This window comes from Caloenas nicobarica, chromosome 27, assembly GCF_036013445.1.
Source record: "Caloenas nicobarica isolate bCalNic1 chromosome 27, bCalNic1.hap1, whole genome shotgun sequence".
NCBI classification, from domain to species: Eukaryota; Metazoa; Chordata; class Aves; order Columbiformes; family Columbidae; genus Caloenas; species Caloenas nicobarica.
The window spans coordinates 2,389,475-2,409,812 of NC_088271.1; the positions used below are offsets into that span (position 1 = coordinate 2,389,475).

The 20,338-nt window shown below is 67.2% G+C and overlaps 3 protein-coding genes across 5 annotated transcripts; 1 reads left to right on the forward strand and 2 right to left on the reverse strand.

Annotated features, from left to right (window-relative positions):
• Window positions 1-640: 640 nt before the first annotated feature.
• ANO8 (anoctamin 8) lies at window positions 641-10,248 on the reverse strand. 3 transcript variants are annotated; one of them, XM_065652783.1, is made up of 18 exons: window positions 9,883-10,248; window positions 7,138-7,248; window positions 6,856-6,988; window positions 6,642-6,780; window positions 5,853-5,949; window positions 5,443-5,559; window positions 5,237-5,364; window positions 4,971-5,132; window positions 4,600-4,752; window positions 4,400-4,526; window positions 4,258-4,307; window positions 4,101-4,175; window positions 3,721-3,864; window positions 2,440-3,099; window positions 2,162-2,353; window positions 1,953-2,084; window positions 1,597-1,707; window positions 641-1,508 (listed from the first exon to the last, which is right to left on the reverse strand). In XM_065652783.1, the coding sequence occupies exons 1-18, from the start codon at window positions 9,980-9,982 to the stop codon at window positions 837-839; spliced, it is 3,303 nt and encodes a 1,100-aa protein (XP_065508855.1). In that variant the 5' UTR covers window positions 9,983-10,248; the 3' UTR covers window positions 641-836. The 3 variants fall into 3 exon arrangements, with proteins under 3 accessions (XP_065508855.1, XP_065508854.1, XP_065508856.1); XM_065652782.1 differs by having other exon boundaries at window positions 4,252-4,307; XM_065652784.1 differs by lacking the exon at window positions 3,721-3,864 and having other exon boundaries at window positions 4,252-4,307.
• Window positions 10,249-12,424: 2,176 nt separating this feature from the next.
• On the forward strand, window positions 12,425-15,502 carry GTPBP3 (GTP binding protein 3, mitochondrial). The gene is made up of 9 exons (XM_065652785.1): window positions 12,425-12,501; window positions 13,105-13,340; window positions 13,654-13,740; window positions 13,841-14,043; window positions 14,121-14,193; window positions 14,282-14,425; window positions 14,556-14,721; window positions 14,807-15,085; window positions 15,173-15,502. Exons 1-9 carry the CDS (start codon window positions 12,464-12,466, stop codon window positions 15,396-15,398), a joined length of 1,452 nt encoding a protein of 483 aa, XP_065508857.1. The 5' UTR covers window positions 12,425-12,463; the 3' UTR covers window positions 15,399-15,502.
• Window positions 15,503-16,414: 912 nt separating this feature from the next.
• Window positions 16,415-19,403, reverse strand: PLVAP (plasmalemma vesicle associated protein). Its single transcript, XM_065652786.1, has 6 exons — window positions 18,986-19,403; window positions 18,572-18,662; window positions 17,789-18,378; window positions 16,955-17,078; window positions 16,757-16,835; window positions 16,415-16,664 (listed from the first exon to the last, which is right to left on the reverse strand). The coding sequence occupies exons 1-6, from the start codon at window positions 19,361-19,363 to the stop codon at window positions 16,658-16,660; spliced, it is 1,269 nt and encodes a 422-aa protein (XP_065508858.1). The 5' UTR covers window positions 19,364-19,403; the 3' UTR covers window positions 16,415-16,657.
• Window positions 19,404-20,338: the final 935 nt, after the last annotated feature.

Consider the following 20,338-nt stretch of genomic DNA (forward strand, 5'->3'; position numbering starts at 1 on the left):
CATCCCCCCCCAGCTCTTCTCCAGCGCAACCTTTGCGTGCCGGTGCCTTATTGCGAAATAATTCCAAGAAATCAGGAAGCGGAGGGCGGACGGGAGCGTCCTGGCTCACGTTGAGGTCGCTGGGGCCACTGCCCAGACTGGGCTCCGTGGCACCGGTGCCACCGCTCGCCTCAAGCCGCTGCATGAAGAAGGGGAGCGAGTCGTTTGCGTTGGGTTTTGTTTTGGGTTTTAGTGCAAGAAACGCTGCCCGTGCGCAGGGGTCCGGGTGGCTGCCGCTCGCCGCTCACCCCCCTCCCTCCCGGGCTTCGGGCAGGACGATGTCCCCATGCTGGGACAATCCACGGGGAGCAGGACGGAGCAGGGCACGGCCCTGGTGCCGCCGCGGCGATGGCTGGAGGTCACGGGTGAATCGGGCTCTTCTCGCCGCCGTGAGTGCCGCTGTCTCGTCCCTCCGCGATCGCAGACGTGGTGGATGCTGGTGGCTCCAGCATCCCCGAGCTCCTCGGTGCCTCCTTGGGCTGGACCGCGGCGTCTCCCCACCATGACTCCTTGGAGCCGCTGGCCAGGATATCTCCCCGTCGGGATGCTCCATCCGACGCCTCCGGCTGCTGCTCACTTCTCTGCGGTGTCCCCGGTGCAGGACGCCGGGGCCGTGGCAGGTCCCAGCGGAGCGGCTGGAGGGACACGAGAGGACGCGGCAAAGGCGGGGACGGTGCAGAGCGAAGGGCCGGCGCTGGCACCCGGCACAGCAGCCCTGAGCTCCCTGCGGCGGGGGGACAGCGAGGGGAGGCGAGAGGGTGACGATGGTGGCGGCTGCCTGACCCAAAAATGTCCACTTAGAGTTTGTAGCCCCCGCTCTCCTCCTCCGCCCGGCTCTCGGGCTCCTCTCGGCCCCCCTCCTCCGGCGCCCCGTTGAGATGGGACTTGCTGGGGACCGGCCGCTCGCCCGTGTCCGCCGAGGGGCCGGCTCGGGGCTGGGGGGAGGCGGTAGCCGCCGTTCCGTTGCCCCCAGCCCCTTCGGACTTGCCAAAGTTGAAGAGCTTGCCGGGGTTGAATGGCTTGGTGGGCGACTGGACCTTCTCGGTCCCCGTGTCCCGCTTCGTCTCCGGGGATTTCAGGAACTTGAAGCTGAGGAAACCGGGGAGTTTGTTCTCGCTGCCGGTGGGGGACTGGGGGGACCTGGCAGTGGCCATGCCGCCGGCCCCCCCGGAGAGGAACTTGCCCTGCAAAGGGATGATCTGCTTCAGCTTCATCACGTTGTTGGTGGCCAGGAGGGAGCTGGGACGCTTGGGCTTGTCGGCGCCATGCGAGGCGGCGCCGGAGCTTTTCCCTTTGCTCTGGCTCTTCTCCTGAGCCGGGTCCTGCCCGGCGGCCTCGGCTTTGGCCTCGTCGCGGTTGGACTCGCGTTCCTTGCGGGCCTGGTACTCGGCGTGCCGCTGCCGCTCCTCTTCCTCACGCTTGCGCCGCTGCTGCTGCTGGAAGTGATGCTGCGCCTGCCGCTCGTGCTTCTGTCAACGGGGAGTCGCGTCAGCCCCGGGGACACCACGGGGACACCGCGGGGGTCCAAGGGGGGGGTCCCGTCCTGGCGTCACGTACCTTGAAGGCCTCGCGGCGCTGATACTCCAGCTTGGCCATCTCCTCGGCCACCCAGGCGGGGATGTCGGGGATGGCCACCTCAATGATGTATTTCAGGAACAGGGCGAAGTGCTGCAGGGGGGACACGCGGGTCTGGGTGAGCATCCCAAAACACAGCCTGCGAGGGATGGGGATCAGGGAGACCCTACAATAACACCCTGGGGAGATCCTGGGCCCTGGTTCTTTGTCTGGGGGTGCAGCGGAGGCTTTAGACACCCCATCCCTGGTGGGGAAATCTGGGGGAGCCCTTGGCTGTCTGAGCCATGACAACACCAGGAGACCCTACAATAACAAACAGCGGGCGGCAGCCCCGTTACCTCCAGCACCACGACGGAGATGATGGCTCCCTCGGGGCTGAGCCAGGGGAAGAGCCGCTGCAGCTGCCCGCACTGGGCGATCAGGTAGCAGTTGACCACGATGGCCAAGACGCCCATGGCCTCCATCACCTTCTGCAAGAGCAACAGCGCTGGGGATGAGCCCAAAGCCAACCGGGACCCGCCCTGGCCCCCCAGCACCCCCAGCCCACCTGCCACTGCCCGATGCTCTCGACGCGCTGGCCGAAGGGACGCTGCAGCCCGGTGCACAGCTTGAAGGCGTCGCTGCGGATCTCGATGATGTTGTTCACCAGGGCGCACATGGCGGCCAGGGGGAAGGCGGAGGAGAAGAGCACCACATAGCCGAACTGGATGAACATCTCCTGGTAGTCCTGGAAGGTGTCCTGGGGAGGAAGAGGAGGAGGAAGAGGATGCTGCGATGGGGCTGGGGGCAGTGTGTGCTGCACCCCGCTGTCCCTGTGTCCCTCACCTCGTATTTCTTCATGCAGCTCTCCACCTCCGCCTGCGTCAGGTGCGTGGAGTAGTCCTCCTCTGGCGGGTCGATCCACGACGCCCGGTTGCGCCTCCGCCCTTCCTCCTCACCCTCCTCCTCCTCCCGCCTCCTCCGGCCGGCCCGTGGGATCACCGCCGGCTCCGCCGCCTTCGCCGGGCTCCCGGGGGTACCTTCGGCCTCCTCCTCGTCCTCGCACAGCTCAAAGACGGATGCGGGGTCCATGCCCTTCTCCACCATGGTGGGGCTGCCCTCCTCCAGGAAGGTCTCGTCCTCGGGGCCACCAGGCTCGCCGCCGCGCCGCTCCGCCTTCTCGCTGAAGCTCACCTTCTTCAGCTTCAGCCCACAGTCCAGGGAGCTCTCCTCCTCCGAATCCGACCCGTGCCGCCCTTCCTCCTCCTCCTCCTCCTCCTCCGGCACCCCGCAGCCCCCATTCAGACACTTCTTCTCGCCCTGCGTCCCCTCCGGGGGGCCCGGGGGGCGGCGGCGGGGGGCGAGCAGGCGCAGGACGGCGTGGGCGAGCTGGCGGAGGCTGTGGAGGTTGATGTCCCCGCGGCGCAAGCGCCGGTACAGGTGGGGCTGTGACACCTCCCGGACATTCTGCAGGAACTGGCGGGTGATGAGCAGCGTGGCCAGCATCTGCGTGGGGACATGGGGCAAGCGAGGTCACCCGGGAAGGTGTGACAGCACCTGGGTGTGTGTCCCTGCAACCCCATTGCTGGTCCCTGCTTCTGCATCACTGGTTCTGCATCTCCATCACTGGTCCCTGCATCCCCATCACTGATCCCTGCATCCCCATCACTGGTCTCTGTGTCCCCATCACTGGTCCCTGCATCCCCATCACTGATCCCTGCATCCCCATCACTGGTCCCTGCATCCACATCACTGGTCCCTGCATCCCTATCACTGATCCCTGCGTCCCCATCACTGGTCCCTGCTCCTCCCCACAGACACCCAAGCCTGGTGTGACCCCCCATAAGTGACAGCTGTCACCCAGGGACAAGGTGACAGCACCCAGGGGTGCGTGTTTGTCCCTGCATCCCCATCCCTGCTCCTCCCTGTGGACACCCAAGCCTGGTGTCCCCTTCTCCTGTGACCCCCGCCATGGGTGACAGCTGACGGGATGGTGCTGGGGACACACATGCCACCACCAGCCAGAGCAAAGCCAGGGCTGGGGACACCTGTGTCCCTCCAGGGGACACTTGGGGGTCTTGGGGTGGGTGTGGGAGGATGCCCAGCCCCCTCGCCCCCTGCTCCTACTTTGGATACTCCCAGTCTCCAGCAAAAGCCCAGGAGGCACTTAAGGAAGATGAAAGAGAGGTGGAGGTGGAGGAGGATGAAGGGGAGAAGAGCCTCTTTGAGCTGACGCACGAGGCTTTGGGAGAGAGAGAAGATGAGCAGGAGCTGTGGAAGGGACAGAAGAACAGACAGACAGACAGACAGAGAGACACCGTGAGCCGCAGCTGGGGACCCAACGCAGCCAGGGACCACGGCGGGGGGGACATGCAGGGAAGCGGCCCCCCCGGGAAGGCACGGTGCGGGGGACAGCGGCAGGGTGGGTTGAGGACATCCGTCTGTCCGTCTGGGCGATGCCGGGGGGGGCGCAGACCGGCCCCCCCGCCCCCAGCACAGCCCCTCACCTCCTTCAGACGCTCCATGTCTTTGAGGTAGAAACCGATGTAGAAAAGACTCAGGTATGAATTTACAAACTGAAACTGCGAGAGGAGGAGGAGGGGGGTGAGTGCCGAGACCCCCCCAGTCCCCTCCGTGTCCCCCCCGGCCCCCTCTCACCAGGACCATTTTGATGATGAGGTGTTTCTCGTAGGCACTCTGCAGGCGATAGTTCTCTGCAAAGAGGAGGAGGGAGGCTCGGCAGGGGGGGTCCCAGCACCCAAACCCTGCCGGAGCACCCCGGGGTGCCCCCCCCGCCACCACGCACCCATGTCGTTCAGCCAGTAGGCGATCTTCTTGTAAACCTCGTCGCAGGCGGTGACGATGACGGCCAGGACGATTTTGGGGAGGAAGCGGAGGATGCGGGGCAGCTCCCGGATGCTCAGCACGAACTCCTGCGGGGACGGGGAGGGGGTCGGTGCCAGGGGGGTGGCAGTTTGGCGCGGGGCGGGGGGGATGAGGTCCCACCTGGAGCTGGAAGCAGCCCAGCATGAGGAGGAAGACGCAGGAGAGGCAGGCGAGGCAGACGGGCAGGCTGACCAGGCACTGGAAGAGCAAACGCTTCCACGGCGGGTAATAAAACTCCTCCGCGCTGGTCACGGGGCTGATCCGCTTAACGCCCTAATTATGGGGGGGGAGGAACATGGCAGCGTGTGACCTTCCCCACGGCGGGGATGCCCATGGGATCCCTGTGTCGACCCAGCGCAGACCCCTGAGGTGTCATGAATGCGCCGGTTCTCTGCACTGAGCCCAGGGGGCTCACTGTGGGGGGCTCAGCTGGACCCCAGCCCCAGGGCATGGAAACCCCGCCAGGGCATGGGAACCCCCCAGGGGCTCACCCTGAACTGGGGCCGGGGCTCCTCGATGGACTCGGGGGGGGTGTCCAGCGTCCCCCACTTGTAGGCGAACTCGGCCCCGCGGCGCTTCCACTCCTCGAGGAACAGGGTGGACCAGATGACGTTGAAGATGGCGAAGACCACGCAGCAGATGTCCTGGCTGGTCTGGGGGACAGAGGGCACCAGGGTCGGTCCCTTCCTGTCCCTGATGTCCCCCTCCCCATGGCCCAAAACCACAGGGATTGACCCCATTTCCCAGCCCCTCTCACCTGGTCGCTCTCGGTGATGGTGTAGAGGATGGAGCCGAAGACGGCGGGGTACACCATGGCCGAGGTGTAGAACCCCAACCACGCGAAGTACATGGCGATTTTCACCCCAAAATAGTCGCAGATCTCATCTGCGGGGAGCGAGGGGGGCATGAGTGGGGCCGGGACCCCCAAACCCCTCCCCTTGCCACCCCCGTCCAGCATCTCACCGAGCGGCTGCGCCTCGCACACCGCCTGCACCCAGGACTTCATCAGCCGCTTGAGGATCCTCTGCTCGTGCAGCGGGAAGACCTGCTGGATGACGCCGCGGGCAGCCAGCTCGGGGACTGCGCCGCAGGGCACGGCCTGAGGGACGGCCGGGGGGCCGCTGCCACCCCCCGCGTGTCCCCGGTGACGCGTGGGACAGGGAAATGGGGAGGATGGGTTTGGGGTGGCCATGGCACATCTACTGCGCGACCACCACCCCGACCAGCACACAGCGCGGGGATGGGGACACGGGGTGACAGGGGACACTTGCTGGGCTTGTGTCTTCCAGGGCCACCGCAGCACGGCTTGGGGACAGGCTGGGCAGAGGGGTGGTGATGCCGTACCACACCGTGCCGTGCTGTGCCGTACTCACTGATGGGCTGTCCCTCGAGGAAGTGGATGTTGTGCAGCGACTCGCCCTGCTTGGCGCGCAGGTTCTCCAGCCAGTACCGGATGATGTTTTGCCGTTCCTGCCGCACCGCAGCGGGGTTGAGCCCAGGGCGATGGTCCCACTGCCTGGCCACCAGTCCCTTTCCTGCCACACCCATGTCACCAGCCCCTGTCCCCTCCCCAGACCCATTTTCTCCCCAGCTTGGGAGGTGGCTGGATCAGCTGTAGCTGGGCTGGGGCTCTTTGATCCCCTTCTCTACATGGGGAGGGGGAGACGACCTGTGTTCCTTCCCCCATGTCCCTACATCCCCATGTCCCTTCATCCCCACATCCCTGTATCCCACATTCCAGCACCCCTGTATCCCACATCCCCACATCCCTGCATCCTTACATCACTTCATCCCTACATCCCTGTATCCCACATCCCTGCATCCTTACATCCCTTCATCCCTACATCCCTGTATCCCACATCCCTGCATCCCTACATCCCTGCAACCTTACATCCCTTCATCCCTACATCCCTGTATCCCACATCCCTGCATCCCTACATCCCTACATCCCTGTATCCCACATCCCTTCATCCCTACATCCCTGTATCCCACATCCCTGCAACCTTACATCCCTTCATCCCTACATCCCTGTATCCCACATCCCTGCATCCCTACATCCCTACATCCCTGTATCCCACATCCCTTCATCCCTACATCCCTGTATCCCGCATCCCCGCATGCCTGCATCCCTGGCCCGTTTCCCTCGTCCCTGCGCGTCCCACCTGAGAGGTGAAGAAGTAAAGCTCGTTCTCGATGTTCTCATAGATGTAATCCTCCTCGCAGGAGAAGCTCCTCATGCCACCGCCGAATTCTGCCTTCACCGGCTTCCGCAGCCCGATCTCGTCAGCCCCACGCAGCAAACTGCTGGGAGAGGGGACATGGCTGGGGACACGGCAAGGGCTGTGGTGGGGGCTGGGGACGCGGCGGGGACCCTACCTCTCGTAGGTGGCGGTGACAAAGAAGGCGTAGACGTGGGTGTGCTTGTGGTGCCGAACCTGGACGATGAGCTCGGGGATGCCGAGGCGGATGTGGTTCAGGAGCCAGAGCAGCGTGTGGTCATCGGTGGTGTCTGGAGGGTGACGGTCAGTGCCATGGTGGGGACCAGGGTGTCCCTGTCCCCCAGCACAGCCCATTCTGGTCCCCATCCCTCCCCATGTGCCACCATCCATGTGCCACATGCCAGCACGGCAGCCCCCGGTACCCCGAGTGTCTCCGTACCCGGGAAGGTCATGAGCACGTCGCAGTTCTCCGTGGGCACCGTCTTCATCCAGGCCTTGTGGGACATGATGTAGCGCCCGGCCTGGAGCAGCCGCTTCCCGAAGAGCTTATCTGCCGCGGGGTTGGAGAAACGGGGGGTGAGCAGCCACAGGACCCCCACGGGGCACCCCCCACCCGCAGCACTGGCAACCGGACCCCGAAGCACCGACGACTCAGCTGCTGGCGCCTGGGATGGGTGCGGGGACCCCTGGCACGTCCCCGGTGGTGGCCGTCCCCAGCAGTGGCCATGGCAGCAGGTCATGGCCCCGCTCGCGGTGACGCTGGTTCCAGCTCAGGTTTCTCCTCCGGCAGCTCAGGGTGCCCAAAAAGGCCCTAACAGCTGCTGGGGAGGAGCCGGCAACATGTCCTGGCACCTCTGGGGTGCCGGTGGCTGCGGGATGTCCCGGGGTGTCCCCCTGTCCCCCCCCCCAGCCCCCCGCTCACCTCTGCCTGCAGCCCCTCGGTGGGGCCGGGATCCGGCAGGGCTGCGGCTCCAGGAGAAGGGAAACCGCAGGAAAAATGGGGAGAGCAAAAAAGCAGCCGGTCTCCATGGAAACCCAGGGAGGCCCCGCGCTGCCGCGGCAACGTGGGATGGGGACGGTCCCCAGAGTCTCTTCTCCCCCTCCTGGCTGGGTCCCGCACAGGGATGTGGCCCCTGTCCTGCTTCAGGGTGCCCACGCCATGGGGACATCCCGTCCCTGTGCCCAGTGTCCCCTTTGCGCCTCTTGGGGCAGATGGGGACCTGGCGCATCCCAAAATGCTGCCTGGAGCAGATAGGGAGGGCAGGATGAGGCTCCCCAAAAGTGCTTGGGGTGGGTCCCCCCGTGGGACCCCGTTTTTCCGTGCCCCACACCAGCAGTGTGCCCAGCCACCTCCCTGCCTCAGTTTCCCCTCCTAATGGGTGGCAGAGCCAGGACGGGGCGGGAGAACCGGTGCCCAGGGGACGTCATGGCCTCTCCGGCTGCCCCAGGGCTGGGAAGGTCCCGGGGCTCCGGAAACGCTTCTTACACCAGGACCTGCCAGCCCCGAAAAACAGGAAACGCCAAACCTGCTCCAGCAGCTCATCCGGGGGCTGCACCCCAGCTCCGTGCACCCCCAAACCCCCTGCGCTGGGGGAGCAGAGCCAGCCCCCCCACCAGCCGGGCTGAGACCCGACAAACTCATCGCCTGAGCCGCCATCGGGAAGAGGCCGTGGCGCCGGGCTCTGAAAGGCCACCCTGTGCTGGCACTGTGGGCGACAGCCGAGGACAGCGCTGGGGACAGCCCCGGGCTGCCAGCCAACCGCCCCCGGAGCGGGCCCGATCCTGCACCCCAGCGCCCGGCGCTGCCGGGATGGCTGCGGGGTGCCGGTGGTGGTGGCTCGGGGACAGCTTGCCGGTGCCGGCAGGGTGAGTTCAGCTGCCTTGAATTATTTATGCCCCGCCGGGAGCGGTGTCACCCCGCCGGCAGTGGGGCGGGGGCTGCGCTGGGCAGCGGCAGCCTTGAGCCTTGCACACGTGTGTGCATCAGCGTGCAAACCAGAGCGGCACTCACCCCAAGGCCTCGGCTCTGAGTGCAGGAGGGCTTTTCCTGCCCAAGGTCAAGGGAAAAGATGTGGGCGAGATGCAGAGGGGTCCCCAGTGCTGCCCCTGCCACCCCACCCTGGCTGGCCATGGGGTGCCGGACCCTCCTGTCACCCTGTTCCAGCCACGGGGTCCTTGTCACCCTGTCACCAGCGAGAGCAGCCCCCAGCTCCCTCCCAGCACCTGCAGCCGTCACCAACCCAGCACAAGGGCTCCACCGGCAAAGCGGGGGGATGCGGACCCTCAGCATCCCAGCCCTGTGTCCCCCCCTTCCCCGCTTGTCCCCATGGCCACCGGCTCCCCCGGCACGCGGGGGCCGTGCCGCTCACCTTGGCTCCCCGGGATAAGGTCACCGGAGCTGCAGCGTGCCGTGGACGGGGACACGGCTGCCCCGCCGCCAAGCGGAGCCCGTGGCCACAGGGGAAGGGCGTTTTGGGGAGCGGTGATGCTGCCCGCCACGGGCGGCCGCGTCCCGGTGAGGGGACCCAAAGTGGGTCACCCTCCCACAGGCAGGACTCCCGCTCGGCTGCACGGCGGGCAGCAGGCCCTGCCTGCACCGCCTTGTCCTGGGGACCCCAACCCGGCCATGGGGACATCACTTGTTCCTGGGGACATGTAAAGGAGGGACCCCAACCCCAGCTCGGGGACCCCAACCCAAAGCTCCCGTTCTGCACCCAGTGCCCAGCCCCAGGGGTGCAGGGACCAGGTCTGGGTGGGACATGGGCCTGTCCCGGGGGGGCAAACGGACCTTCCCGGGGCGGTTTATGGCCCGGAGGTAACATGGGGGGGGTGCGTGGACCTGATGCTGAGGTCACCGCTACATTCGCGGGGACACAGATCTGTGCGTGGACCCCATGCCGGGGGGGCACGGACCGGTCCCGGGGGGTGGGAACACACACCGCGGATTCCCGGAGAACCACAGACCCCCGGGGGGTGCAGGGACAGGATCCTCGGGGGGACACGGACCCCTCCGGAGCGGGGCTCAAAGCTCCACCGGGGACACGGACCCCGCCGCCCGTCCCCGAGAGCCGCATCCCCGCCGACATCCGCATCGAGCCGCAGGGAGCGGCCCCCCCGCGGCCGCCGCCCGCAGCCCCGACCCGACCCCGGCGGCGGGGGCCGCTCCCGCCCGGTGCCACCTTACCCAGGACGCCGGTCGGGGCCACCGGTTCCCCCCGTTCGTCGCCCAGCGGGGCCCGCCGGGGCCGGTCGCCGTCCTGCGCTGCCAGCGGCGGCTCGGGCATGGTGCGGGGCTCCGCGGCGGCTCGGCGGGGGCCGGTGCATGGGGCCGCCGCGGCTCTGGGCTCCGGGCTCGGGGCCGGGGCCGCCGGTGCCTCCCGAGCCGCCGCCGCCGGGCGGGAGGAGGGACAAAGGCGGCGGAGCGAAGCGCCGCGCTCCCGGCCCCTTTAATTGTCTGGTTGGTCGCCGTCTCCCCAGCGCCGGTCGCACCGGCCACGCGTGTCCGGCCGCGCCCCGTGGGGTGGTTCTGCGGGGAGCGGGGCGGCGGCTCCGCAGACCCCGCCGGGGGGGGCACGGAGCATCCCGGGTGCAGCATCCCCCCGCCCCTCCGGGGCTGCCCCCTGTGTCCCCCCCGCCCGCCCCCGGGGATGCCCTGTCCCCCCCCGTGCCCCCCGCGCCCCCCCCGTGTCCTCCCCGTGCCCCCCCGCCCCGCGGATCAGGCTGTTCCCGGGCCGGGGGGGGGGACGGGCCGGTAATCCGACCGGGCTGCACGTCGCCTCTCTGACCTTTCAGGAGCCCTCCCCGGCCCCCCCCATCCCACAGCCCCACAGCCCAGCCCCGCCCAGTCGGGGGGACCCTCACTCAGCCCCCCAGCAGGGCTGGAGGGTCCTGGGGCCCAGCGCAGCCCGGCCAGGGCATCCTGTGAGCCCCCTGGCTGCGTGGGTATTGTTGGGGGGGGGGGGCACCCCTGTGCCAGGTCCCGCTCACCCCCCCAGCTCTGCGCATGCCCACGGCTATTTTGGGGCAGGGGCTGGGTGCCAGCACTGATGAACGGTGCCATAAGGAGCCATCCCCTCCTCTGGCATCTCTGCTTCGGCAGCTGGAGTTGGGGGGGGACAGGCTGGCACGTCTCCCAGGCCAGGCCTGGCCGCTGCTCCCATCTTGGCCAGGCACAGGGTGCCCCCCCCCGCCCAGAGGGTCCGGTGGAGCCTGAACCCCCACTGGACCCTCCTGGGACCCCCCCGGGCCGGGTCCAGCTGCCTGGCACGGACGGGATGGCTGGGGGGGGCGACGGGGGGTACAAGGAAAAGCTTCTGCACCCTGCCGTCGGGAGGGGTCTGGGCTGTTCTGGTCACCCGGGGTCTGCCCCAGCGGCCGTGCAGGGCTGTGATGTGGGGTATGGGCACCCGAGGACCCCCAAGATCCTCAGGGAAACCCCTCCCAGCCCCAGCGGTGATGCTCTCTGCTGCGGCTCCTCCTCTGGATTTCTGGCCCTCATCCCTGGCCCACAGAGCATGGGGGGGTTTGGGGTGTCCGCAGGGACACAGGGGGTGACATTGACGCGTCTTCAGCATCCTGGGGATTCCAGCATCCCTGCCTGCATCCCTGCCTGCATCCCTGCCAGCATCCCGGCCATGCTGCTGCTTGCTCCTCCCTGCTCCAGCGCCTTTGTCTGCATGGCCATCCCCCCTGGCCCCCCCGCCTCCACCGCAGTGGCCCGCAGCCCTCTCCAGGCCCCAGCCGACCCAAAACCGCTGCAAACTGAGCTGAGAATTTGGGGACTATGAGGGGAGACCCCTAGAGCAGGGGGGACCCCATCATCCTGGCTGCTCACACCCCAACCCCTGTGCACTGGCTGGTTCAGCCCACTCACCCAGCCTGGGGCCCTGAGCAGGAGGGGAGGGGATGGGGACAGGGCTGGGATGGGGACAGGGCTGGGATGGGGACAGGGATGGGATGGGGACAGGGATGGGATGGGGACAGCCCTGGCCCTTGCTTGGGAGAAGTGAGACCCTCAGGACGTGGTGGGGGTTCCCCAGAGGAAAAGCAGCTCCAGCTTGGACGAGTGCAGAGTTGGGGCTCAGCTGCTTCGGGACCTGGTGGTGCCCAGTGCAGGGACCCCCCCAAGGTGAGCAGGAGTCCCCGAAAAGCCCAAGCACTCCTAGACAGCCTGAGTTAGAGTGGGGGCAAGAGCCCTCCGCCCTGGAGGGACGGGGATGCTGGTGGGTGCAGAGGGGACAATGAGACAGGTACTGGGCAGGAGTGAGCTCTGCCGCGGGGGGACACGTGCTATTCCCCTACTCCGGACACGGGGAGGGTCCCGCGGTGCTGGGGGTTGTTTTTAGGGTGCAGCCAGGGGTCGCGCGTGTCTGGCTCCTGCGCAGCCCCGCAATAACCGGAGGACGCCCGCACACCGCGGGGGCCGCACCCAGGGGGTGAGCGGGTGTGCAGTGTCTCGGAGGGACCGTGGGGTGCTGCAGCTCCCCCGGCGGGGACAGACAGGGACACCGGAGGGGACGAGCAGGGACCTCTGCGGTCACCCCGGGTAGCGACGCGCCCATCGCCGGGCGGAAGCGGTCAACTCCTGCGCAGCCTCAGACGGAGTGACGCCATTGCTGGGCGCTGGCCAATCAGAAGCAGGACCGTGGGCATAAAGCCCGCCCATCGCCAGGGCACTGACCAATAGCCGCGCGCAGCTGGGCGGGGCGCGGCGCCTGCGCTGAAGCCGCGGCGGGGTGCGGCCGGGCGGCGTGTGCCGGGGGCTCATGGCGCTGCGGAGGGCGCTGAAAGCAGCGGGACGCAGGTGAGGACAGCCCGGGGTGGGGGACCCCAGGGGTTGGGGGCACCCTGGGGTTGGGGGACGCTGGGGAGGGAGTGCACGGAAAGGGGTGCGCATGGGGCTGGGGTTCCCCGGTGTAGCGGTGGTGCATGGGGAGGGGGGGTCACCTGGGGAGGGGTGCGTGGGAAGGGGGGAGCACCTGGGGAGGGGGTGCACGGAGAGGGACTGCACCCTCAGAGAAGGGTGCACAGGAAAAGAGGGGTGCACCCTGATGCGTTTGGGGATGCACCCCAAAGTAGAGGGAGCATATAGAGGAGGCTGCACATTTTGGGGGGGGGGTGCTGCGGGGGTAAAGGGCTTGGCAGGGTGCACGGGGAGGGGGTGCAAGCTGGGGTGGGGGGCTGCAGAAGGAAGGGGTGCACCTCAGCACCTTGGTGGGGAACAGGGAGGAGTCTGCACCCCGGGGTGCAGTGGGACCCCCCGTGGGTGTGTGGGGTGCATGGAGAGGGGTCCAGGGGGTGAATCGGGGGTTGTTCATCCCTGCGTTCACTCTGCGGCACCTGAGGGGGGTGGATGGGGGGTCCCCCACTCCCGCACCCCCTCTCCAGGCTGCCCGCCCTGTCCCAGGTGGGCGCAGCGCCTGTGCTCGGCGGCCTGGGGGGACACCATCTTCGCCGTGTCCTCGGGACACGGGCGCTGCGGGGTGGCCGTCATCCGCACCAGCGGGCCGGGCAGCGGGGGGGCCCTGCGGAGCCTCACCGGCCGCCCCGAGCTGCCCCCACCCCGCGTCCTGGCCCTGCGGCACATCCGTGACCCCAGCACTGCCGAAACCCTGGACCGCGGCCTCATCGTCTGGTTCCCAGGTGGGGTTGGCATCGGGTCTTGGTGCCCGGTGGGGGTCTTGGTGCCCAGTGAGGGGTCCTGGTGCCCAGCGCAGCCCCTCTCGGCTTCCCTGGCACCATGAAACCGGCTGAGTGATGGTCCCTGTGCCAGTGGGGACGGTCCTGGCTCAACGCTGGCCCCTTTGCACTGATCTTAACCGCAGCTGCTAGTGGGGGGGGTCTCTCTTGAGCTCCCCAAAAGCCCCTGTGGGGTCTGCTGAGGGCAGAGATGGGGTGCGCTGGGTGCAAGCAGGGGCTCGCTTGGTGCCATCCACGCCATGTCCCGGTTCTGCAGGTCCCCGGAGCTTCACCGGGGAGGATTGTGCCGAGCTGCACGTGCACGGCGGGCCGGCAGTGGTGAGCGGGGTGCTGCGGGCGCTGGGTGAGGCTCCCCCCATCCCATCCCTACACCCCCTTGGGTCCTGCCCCCGCCGCCGGGGGTGCCGCCAGAGGGTGTCCCCAGCTCACGGCGGGGCTGGCAGGGAGCCTGCCGGGGCTGCGTCCCGCCGAGCCCGGGGAGTTCACGCGCCGAGCGTTCCGCCGCGGGAAGCTGGACCTGACGGCGGCCGAGGGGCTGGGGGACCTGATCCACGCCGAGACGGAGGCACAGCGGCGGCAGGCGCTGCGGCAGATGGAAGGCGAGCTGGGGCGGCTCTACCAGCGCTGGAGCGAGACCCTCACCCAGGTAACGGGTGGTGGGACACATGCAGCTTGGGGACACGGAGCTGGCATGTCCCCACTGACACCCACCCCGGCCCGCAGGCTCTCGCCCACCTTGAAGCCTATATCGACTTCAGTGAGGATGACAACGTGGAGGAAGAGGTTCTGTCCCAAGGTGAGGCTGGCAGGGCAGTGGGGGGGGTCAGGACACTTGGTCCCTGCTGTCGCCCCCTGCTCCATGTCCCTGTACTCTCTCCCCGCAGTGGATGCCACCGTGCGGGCGCTGGAGCAGGAGATCGGTGCCCACCTGCAGGACGGGCGCCGGGGGGAGCTGCTCCGTGGGGGGGTCCACGCCGTCATCGCCGGCCCCCCCAACGTGGGCAAGAGCAGCCTCCTCAACCTGCTGTGTGAGTGGGGCGCGGGGGTGGCCGCTCGCAGCGTGGACGGGGTTCCCCCTCCCTGGAGACAGCAGCTGTTATCCCCAACACTGAAAACAGAGGGGGATCCCCAGTATTGTGTCCCCCCGCCCCGCCCCAGGCCAGCGTCCGGCAGCCATCGTGTCACCGGTTGCGGGGACGACGCGGGACGTGGTGGAGGTGGCGCTGAACGTGGGCGGGTACCCCCTGGTGCTGAGTGACACGGCCGGGCTGCGCGATGCCACCGACCCCGTGGAGCAGGAGGGGGTCACCCGCGCACGGGACCGGTGAGGCCGGGGGGTCCGGGCTGGGAGGGCTGGGAGGGGGGCAGGATGTGACCCCTGTCCCTACCCTGTCCCTCCCCGCAACCAGGGTTCAGCAAGCAGACCTGGTGCTGGCCGTGCTGGACGCCACAGCGGTGCCCCCCGAGCCGGCAGGGCTGGGGGCTGCCCTGGGGTCCCTGCTGCCCCCCGCAACCGCCACCCCCTGCATCCTGGTGCTCAACAAGGCTGACCTGCTGCAGGGGGGCGAGGGGACCCTCCTGCGCAACGCCCGCGCCCTGGGGGGGCCCCCAACCGCCCTCCTCTCCTGCAAGACGGGCGAGGGGCTCGACCAGCTCCTGGCGCTGCTGGCGCGGCAGCTGGCGCGGCTGTGAGTGCCGGGGGACAGCGGGGGGGACACTGGCCACCCTGTCCCAGCTTGGGGGGTTCTCCAGGGTGTTTCCCCGCTCCCGTACAGGTGTGGGGATCCCCTGGCAGGCTCCCCCAGCCTGACGCAGAGCCGGCACAGCCTCCACCTGGGCGCCTGCGTGGCGGCGCTGGCGCGGTACGGCCGGGAGCGGGACCTGGCGCTGGCGGCCGAGCGGCTGCGGTTGGCGCGGCGGCACCTGGGCAGGATCACCGGCCACGTGGGCGCCGAGGACGTCCTGGACATCATCTTCAGGGACTTCTGCGTCGGCAAGTGAGGGGCGCAGCGGGGTTTGACGGGGTTGTCCCCCCGGCTGCGGTGACACCGGCATCGAGGATGGCGGGCGGGGGGGCTCGCGGCTCTGTGCTCGGATTAAACCGTGGTGCCTTTGGTGGCTCTGGTGTCCTTCCCCTGTCCCCAGTGCCGTGGGACTTGGTGTCCCGGTGTTTTCCTGCCATGGGGGAGTGCATCCCGAACCGCAGAGATGGAAAAAACGACTGGGAGAGGCCCCGTTTCCTGGCGAGGAGGACAAACAAGGAGCTGGAGCGCCTGGAAGGGAAAATCCCCCCCCAGGACATCCCTCTGTGCCCTGGCATGGGGGACATGAGGCTCAGCATCCCGGCGGGTCCATCCTGGCATCCGCAGTGCCCCCCAGCCCTGGGGATGAGCATTGAGGGTCTTGGGGTCCCCCCTAGGGCACAGCCCCAGCCTGGGGAGCCGTGAGATCCCCCCCAGCTCTTGCAGCCACCTGGCAGCTTTGGGCTTTGCAACCCCAAAAGTGGGGGCTCCCCAGGGACCCCCTGTTCCCCCCCCCTGCCCTGGTTCTGGCAGAGCCTGTTGCTCTGAGATTATTTATAGTGGAGCTTCAGGATATCCCATATCCCAGGAGGGACGCCGCTTTGGGGACCTGGGTGGGGGACCCCAAGTGGGAGCTGGGGGCGCTGGTGGGGGACCCCGTGTCCTGCCGGCGCGGCGCAGGCAGGGCTGGCGTGCGGGCAGGCAGGAAAGGCTCTTTCCACAGGAAGGAGCGGGGAAATGGGGCCGTAAATCAGCGAGTGGCAGCTGGTGATTAATCACCCGGCGTGTCCCGTGCTCCCCCCCCCGCACCAGCCCCGGTCCCCCTGCCCGGGGGCTCGGTGGCCAAGGGCTTCCCGCTCGCTCGGCCTCGCGCGCTTCCCGTCCCAAAGGGTCACGAGAAGCCGGGACGGGCCGTTCCCTGTCCCCATCCCGGCCGTGGCCTCTGCGCCCCCCCCATAGACACCCGCTCACACGTGTGACGAGCTGTGCCGGTGCTCAGGGCCGGCTGTATTTACAGCCCTGTCGCCAAGCGTGCGGGTACATGCGCGTGGGGGGGACAAGCGTGGGGGCTCGGGGAGGGGGACAGGGAGGGTGGCCTTGGCCCCGGCCGTGCTGGTGGCCCCCCCGGGGTGGGGGGAGGATGGTGGCGGCGGTGCCGGCCGCTCGCTCCCGGTTGGGGTTTGCCGTCCGTGCCGCGGGAAGCGACTCCTGGTCGTGTCCTCGAGCCGCTGGGCGCCGTTAGCCGCTGCGGAGAGCGCAGGATCAGGCCCCTGGCACCCCCAGCCCCTCCGCCACCTCTCCCCGACCCCGATGGGGTCCCGCACCAGCCCCCCTCACCTGGGGTTCTTCAGGGTGCCCGTGTACTGCTCCATGATCTTCTGCACTGTGCGCTGGATTTCCTCCGTGTTGATTTTCCCTGGGGGGACGGAGCAGTGGGGGCTGAGCCAGGCTGGGCGCAGCCACCGTGGGGGCACAGTGACCCCGACCATGGGGGTACAGTGACCCCCAGCGAGTCCCCCCTGCTCCAGGACTCACCCATGTTCCCGAAGATGCCCTGGTTCCGCAGAGCATCTGCATAGGAGCCCGTGTTAACAAAGGGGCCCGGCCGCCCGCTGCCCATCGGCACCCGCGAGCCCGTCAGGTCAAAGAAGGTGTTCATCTGTGGAGGGGAGGGCGGGGGGGTCAGCGCTGGCAGGAAGGGCACCCCAGGGTGCTGCGATGGCTTGTCCTTGCCTGGGGTGCACCCTGTGGCCATGCAGAAGTGCGCATGCAGAAGTTTGCAAAAGAAGCTTGCAGTTTGCGAAAGAAAGATGCAAGCGCAAAGAAAATGCATGTGCAAAGTTGCATGGGCAAAAGTGTAGGTGCAAAAGAAAATGCATGCGCAAAAGTGTGTTTGCAGAAGCACGCGTGTGAAAGAAATGATGTATGTGCAGAAGAAAGCACATGGTCAAAAAGAATGTGCAAAAGAAGGATGTATGTGCAAAAGAAAACGCATGGTCAAAAAGAATGTGCAAAAGAAAGATGCGTGTGCAAAAGAAAATGCATGGTCAAAAAGAATGTGCAAAAGAAAGATGCGTGTGCAAAAGAAAACGCATGGTCAAAAAGAATGTGCAAAAGAAAGACGTATGTGCAAAAGAAAACACATGCTCAAAAAGAATGTGCAAAAGAAAGATGCGTGTGCAAAAGAAAACGCCTGGTCAAAAAGAATGTGCAAAAGAAAGATGCGTGTACAAAGGTGAGTTTGCAGAAGTGCAAGTGCAAAAGAAAGATGTATGTGCCCGGCCTCACATGCTCCCAGCACAGCCACAGAAGGTCCCCAGGGTTGTCCCAGTGCCTGGGGATGTCTCCACACCCCAGCAGCTCCCTCACCTTGGAGCCCATGCACACGCTGAGCTGCTCCCTGAGGTATCCTGCCTGCACCGCCGCTTTGCTCTTCTCCACCAGCTCCTTCCCCAGCTGCTCCTTCTCCGCCAGCAGCTTCTTCTTCTCCTCCTGCCCGCCCTTCACCTGCTTCTCCGCATCCTGCAGCCGCTTCTCCAACTCCTGCTTCTCCCCGGAGCAGTTGATGCGACACTGGAGCAGGCTCATGTCGCAGACGCTTTTCCCCACGTATTTGGTTTCTCGCTCCTGCTGCCAGAGGAAAAGCCCCTCCGTGCGCTGCGTCAGCCAGTTGAGCTGCTCGTGGACGGTGCTGCAGCTGTAGGGGCTCAGCATCTCCTTGATGCGCTGGAAGGAGTAGCTCATGTCGGATCGCAGGGACCCGCACTCGTGTTTCAGCAGCTCCAGGTTGGTTTTGGTGGAGTCGCAGACGGTTTTGGTGGTCACCAGCTCCCGCTGGCAGCTCTCCTGCTCCCCGGTGGCTTTGGTGAGGGTGGCGCTAGCTTTGCGGCAGTTTTCCTCCAGCTCCTTCTTGCTCAGGGTGCTCTGGTCCAGCTGGCTCCGCAGCTGCGCCTTCTCGGCTGCACGGGGTGGGGGCACGCGATTGGGGTGCGTGATTCCCCCACCCCAAACTCCCCCCCTGCATCTTGGGGTGATTCTCCTGTCTCTGGGGAGGGGGCAGCCCCCCCAGCACAGGCTGTGGCGGGTCCCTGAGGGGTGTTGGGGGTCCCCAGGGGGTGGGAGGGTTGGGGGGCGCCTGGGGGGGTTGCTTACCGCTGCAGCTGGCGTTGATGAGGCTGATGGTCATGTGGCACTCGTCCAGCTTCATCTTCTGGTAGGAGATGATCATTGCCATCTCCTGCAGCTGGGGTGGGGGGAGGAAGAGGAGGGAGGTCAGAGTGTCACGCGAGGACCCCCCAGCATCGCTTTGCTCCCCCCGGGTGGTGCTGAGGGCGCTGGGGAGGATGAGGAGGGGGAGGATGAGAATGGCGGGTGCTGGCTCCAGGATGCCAGAGCTGAGAGCTGCCCTGGGGCTGGGAGAGGGGGGCACACATCACCATCGGGCTCTGCTCGCCCCCATCTCCCCCCATCCCTGCCAAACCTCATGGGCTGGAGCGAGGTCCCAGCTCCTTCCAGCAGCCACAGGTGGGTCACTGCCCCCCACCCCTCCCCGGGAGTGGGTCTCACCTTGGCGATGGGGTTGGCCCCCTGGGTGCTGTTGCATTTCTCCAGCTCCCGTTGCACCTTCTGGGCCAGGACCTGCAGCCCTTGCTTCTCCTTGAGGGTGGCGTTGAGGGTGCGGGTGAGGTTCATGTTCCTGCCCCCCAGGGTGATGATTTTGTTGTAACGGTCCTGCAGCTGCTCCTCCAGCAGCCGGAGGTGGGTGTCTGTCCCCCCCTGCGCGTTCCCGTACACCATGAACAGCACCAGCCCCAGGATGATGAGGAACTGGATGAGGGAGGTGAAGAGGAAGATGTACTTGATATAAAACCCACAGTCCCGCTTCGGCATCGGTTCCTTGGGCTCCAAACCGAACTTGGCCATGGCGTAGCTGCTCTTCTCCATCCCGCCGGCGCTCTGCGCACCCCACCCCACCGCAGCTCCTTTCAAAGCGGGGGGAGCCGCGCCGGGGCGGAGCTGGCTCCCACCGCCGTGTTTATATTGCTCTATTTAATATTTCCTTCTGCCGGGCTCCTTCCTGCCGCGCCGGATGCCTCCGACCCGCCGGGTTATCACGGTGCAGCTTCTGTTTGCGGGACGACTATTGTTCCCGGTTGCTAGTGGATGGGGGCGAAGGCTGGGACCCCGCTCCCCCCACCCCTGTGCTGGGGTCCGGTGCTCTCCTGGGACAGACTCACCCCAAAATAGCCCCTGGCACAGCGGGAGCGCCTGGGGGTTGAGCCCACCAGAGGAGGATCCCACTGCACCCACCGGGCACCCTGGGTTGGTTCTGGCACCACGTCCTCGTGGGGGGACAGTGGCTGGACCCTGCTGCTCACCAGGTGCGTGGCACATGGGCATCGATGCTCCACGTCTGCTCTCCTGCATCTTGTGGGAAGGGTGCAGGCAGGGGAGGGATGCGGGCAGGGAAGGATGCGGGCAGGGGAGGGATGCGGGCAGGGGAGGGATGCGGGCAGGGAAGGATGCGGGCAGGGAAGGATGCGGGCAGGGGAGGGATGCGGGCAGGGAAGGATGCGGGCAGGGGAGGGATGCGGGCAGGGAAGGATGCGGGCAGGGAAGGATGCGGGCAGGGGAGGGATGCGGGAAGGGGAGGGATGCAGGCAGGGAAGGGATGCGGGCAGGGAAGGATGCGGGCAGGCCCTGGCTGGCAGGTAGGGTGGCAGTGGGCTGGGGTGGGTGACATGGGATGAAGCCACCGCTGGGAACCTTTGGCTGTGGCATCTGTGAATGCTGTCACTCAAAGCCACCATCCTGCCATAGGGAACCGCTCCTGGTCTCTGCTGCTGCATCGGCACCGGTGACCACAGCGGGGGTCTTGGCTGCAGAACCAGCCCCCCTGGATCTGGGCTGAGCTGAAGC

Coding starts and splice junctions, on each gene's coding strand:
- GTPBP3 (XM_065652785.1), top strand. CDS start 12,464: ATGGCGCTGCGGAGGGCGCTGAAAGCAGCGGGACGCAG. Junction 12,502..13,104: donor CTGAAAGCAGCGGGACGCAG/GTGAGGACAGCC, acceptor GCCCTGTCCCAG/GTGGGCGCAGCGCCTGTGCT. Junction 14,426..14,555: donor CAGCCTCCTCAACCTGCTGT/GTGAGTGGGGCG, acceptor GCCCCGCCCCAG/GCCAGCGTCCGGCAGCCATC.
- ANO8 (XM_065652782.1), bottom strand. CDS start 9,982: ATGCCCGAGCCGCCGCTGGCAGCGCAGGACGGCGACCGGCCCCGGCGG. Junction 6,781..6,855: donor GTCACCGCCACCTACGAGAG/GTAGGGTCCCCG, acceptor CTCTCCCAGCAG/TTTGCTGCGTGGGGCTGACG. Junction 5,133..5,236: donor CCATCACCGAGAGCGACCAG/GTGAGAGGGGCT, acceptor TCTGTCCCCCAG/ACCAGCCAGGACATCTGCTG.
- PLVAP (XM_065652786.1), bottom strand. CDS start 19,363: ATGGAGAAGAGCAGCTACGCCATGGCCAAGTTCGGTTTGGAGCCCAAG. Junction 18,379..18,571: donor CATCAACGCCAGCTGCAGCG/GTAAGCAACCCC, acceptor CACCCCGTGCAG/CCGAGAAGGCGCAGCTGCGG. Junction 17,079..17,788: donor GCGTGTGCATGGGCTCCAAG/GTGAGGGAGCTG, acceptor TCCCCTCCACAG/ATGAACACCTTCTTTGACCT.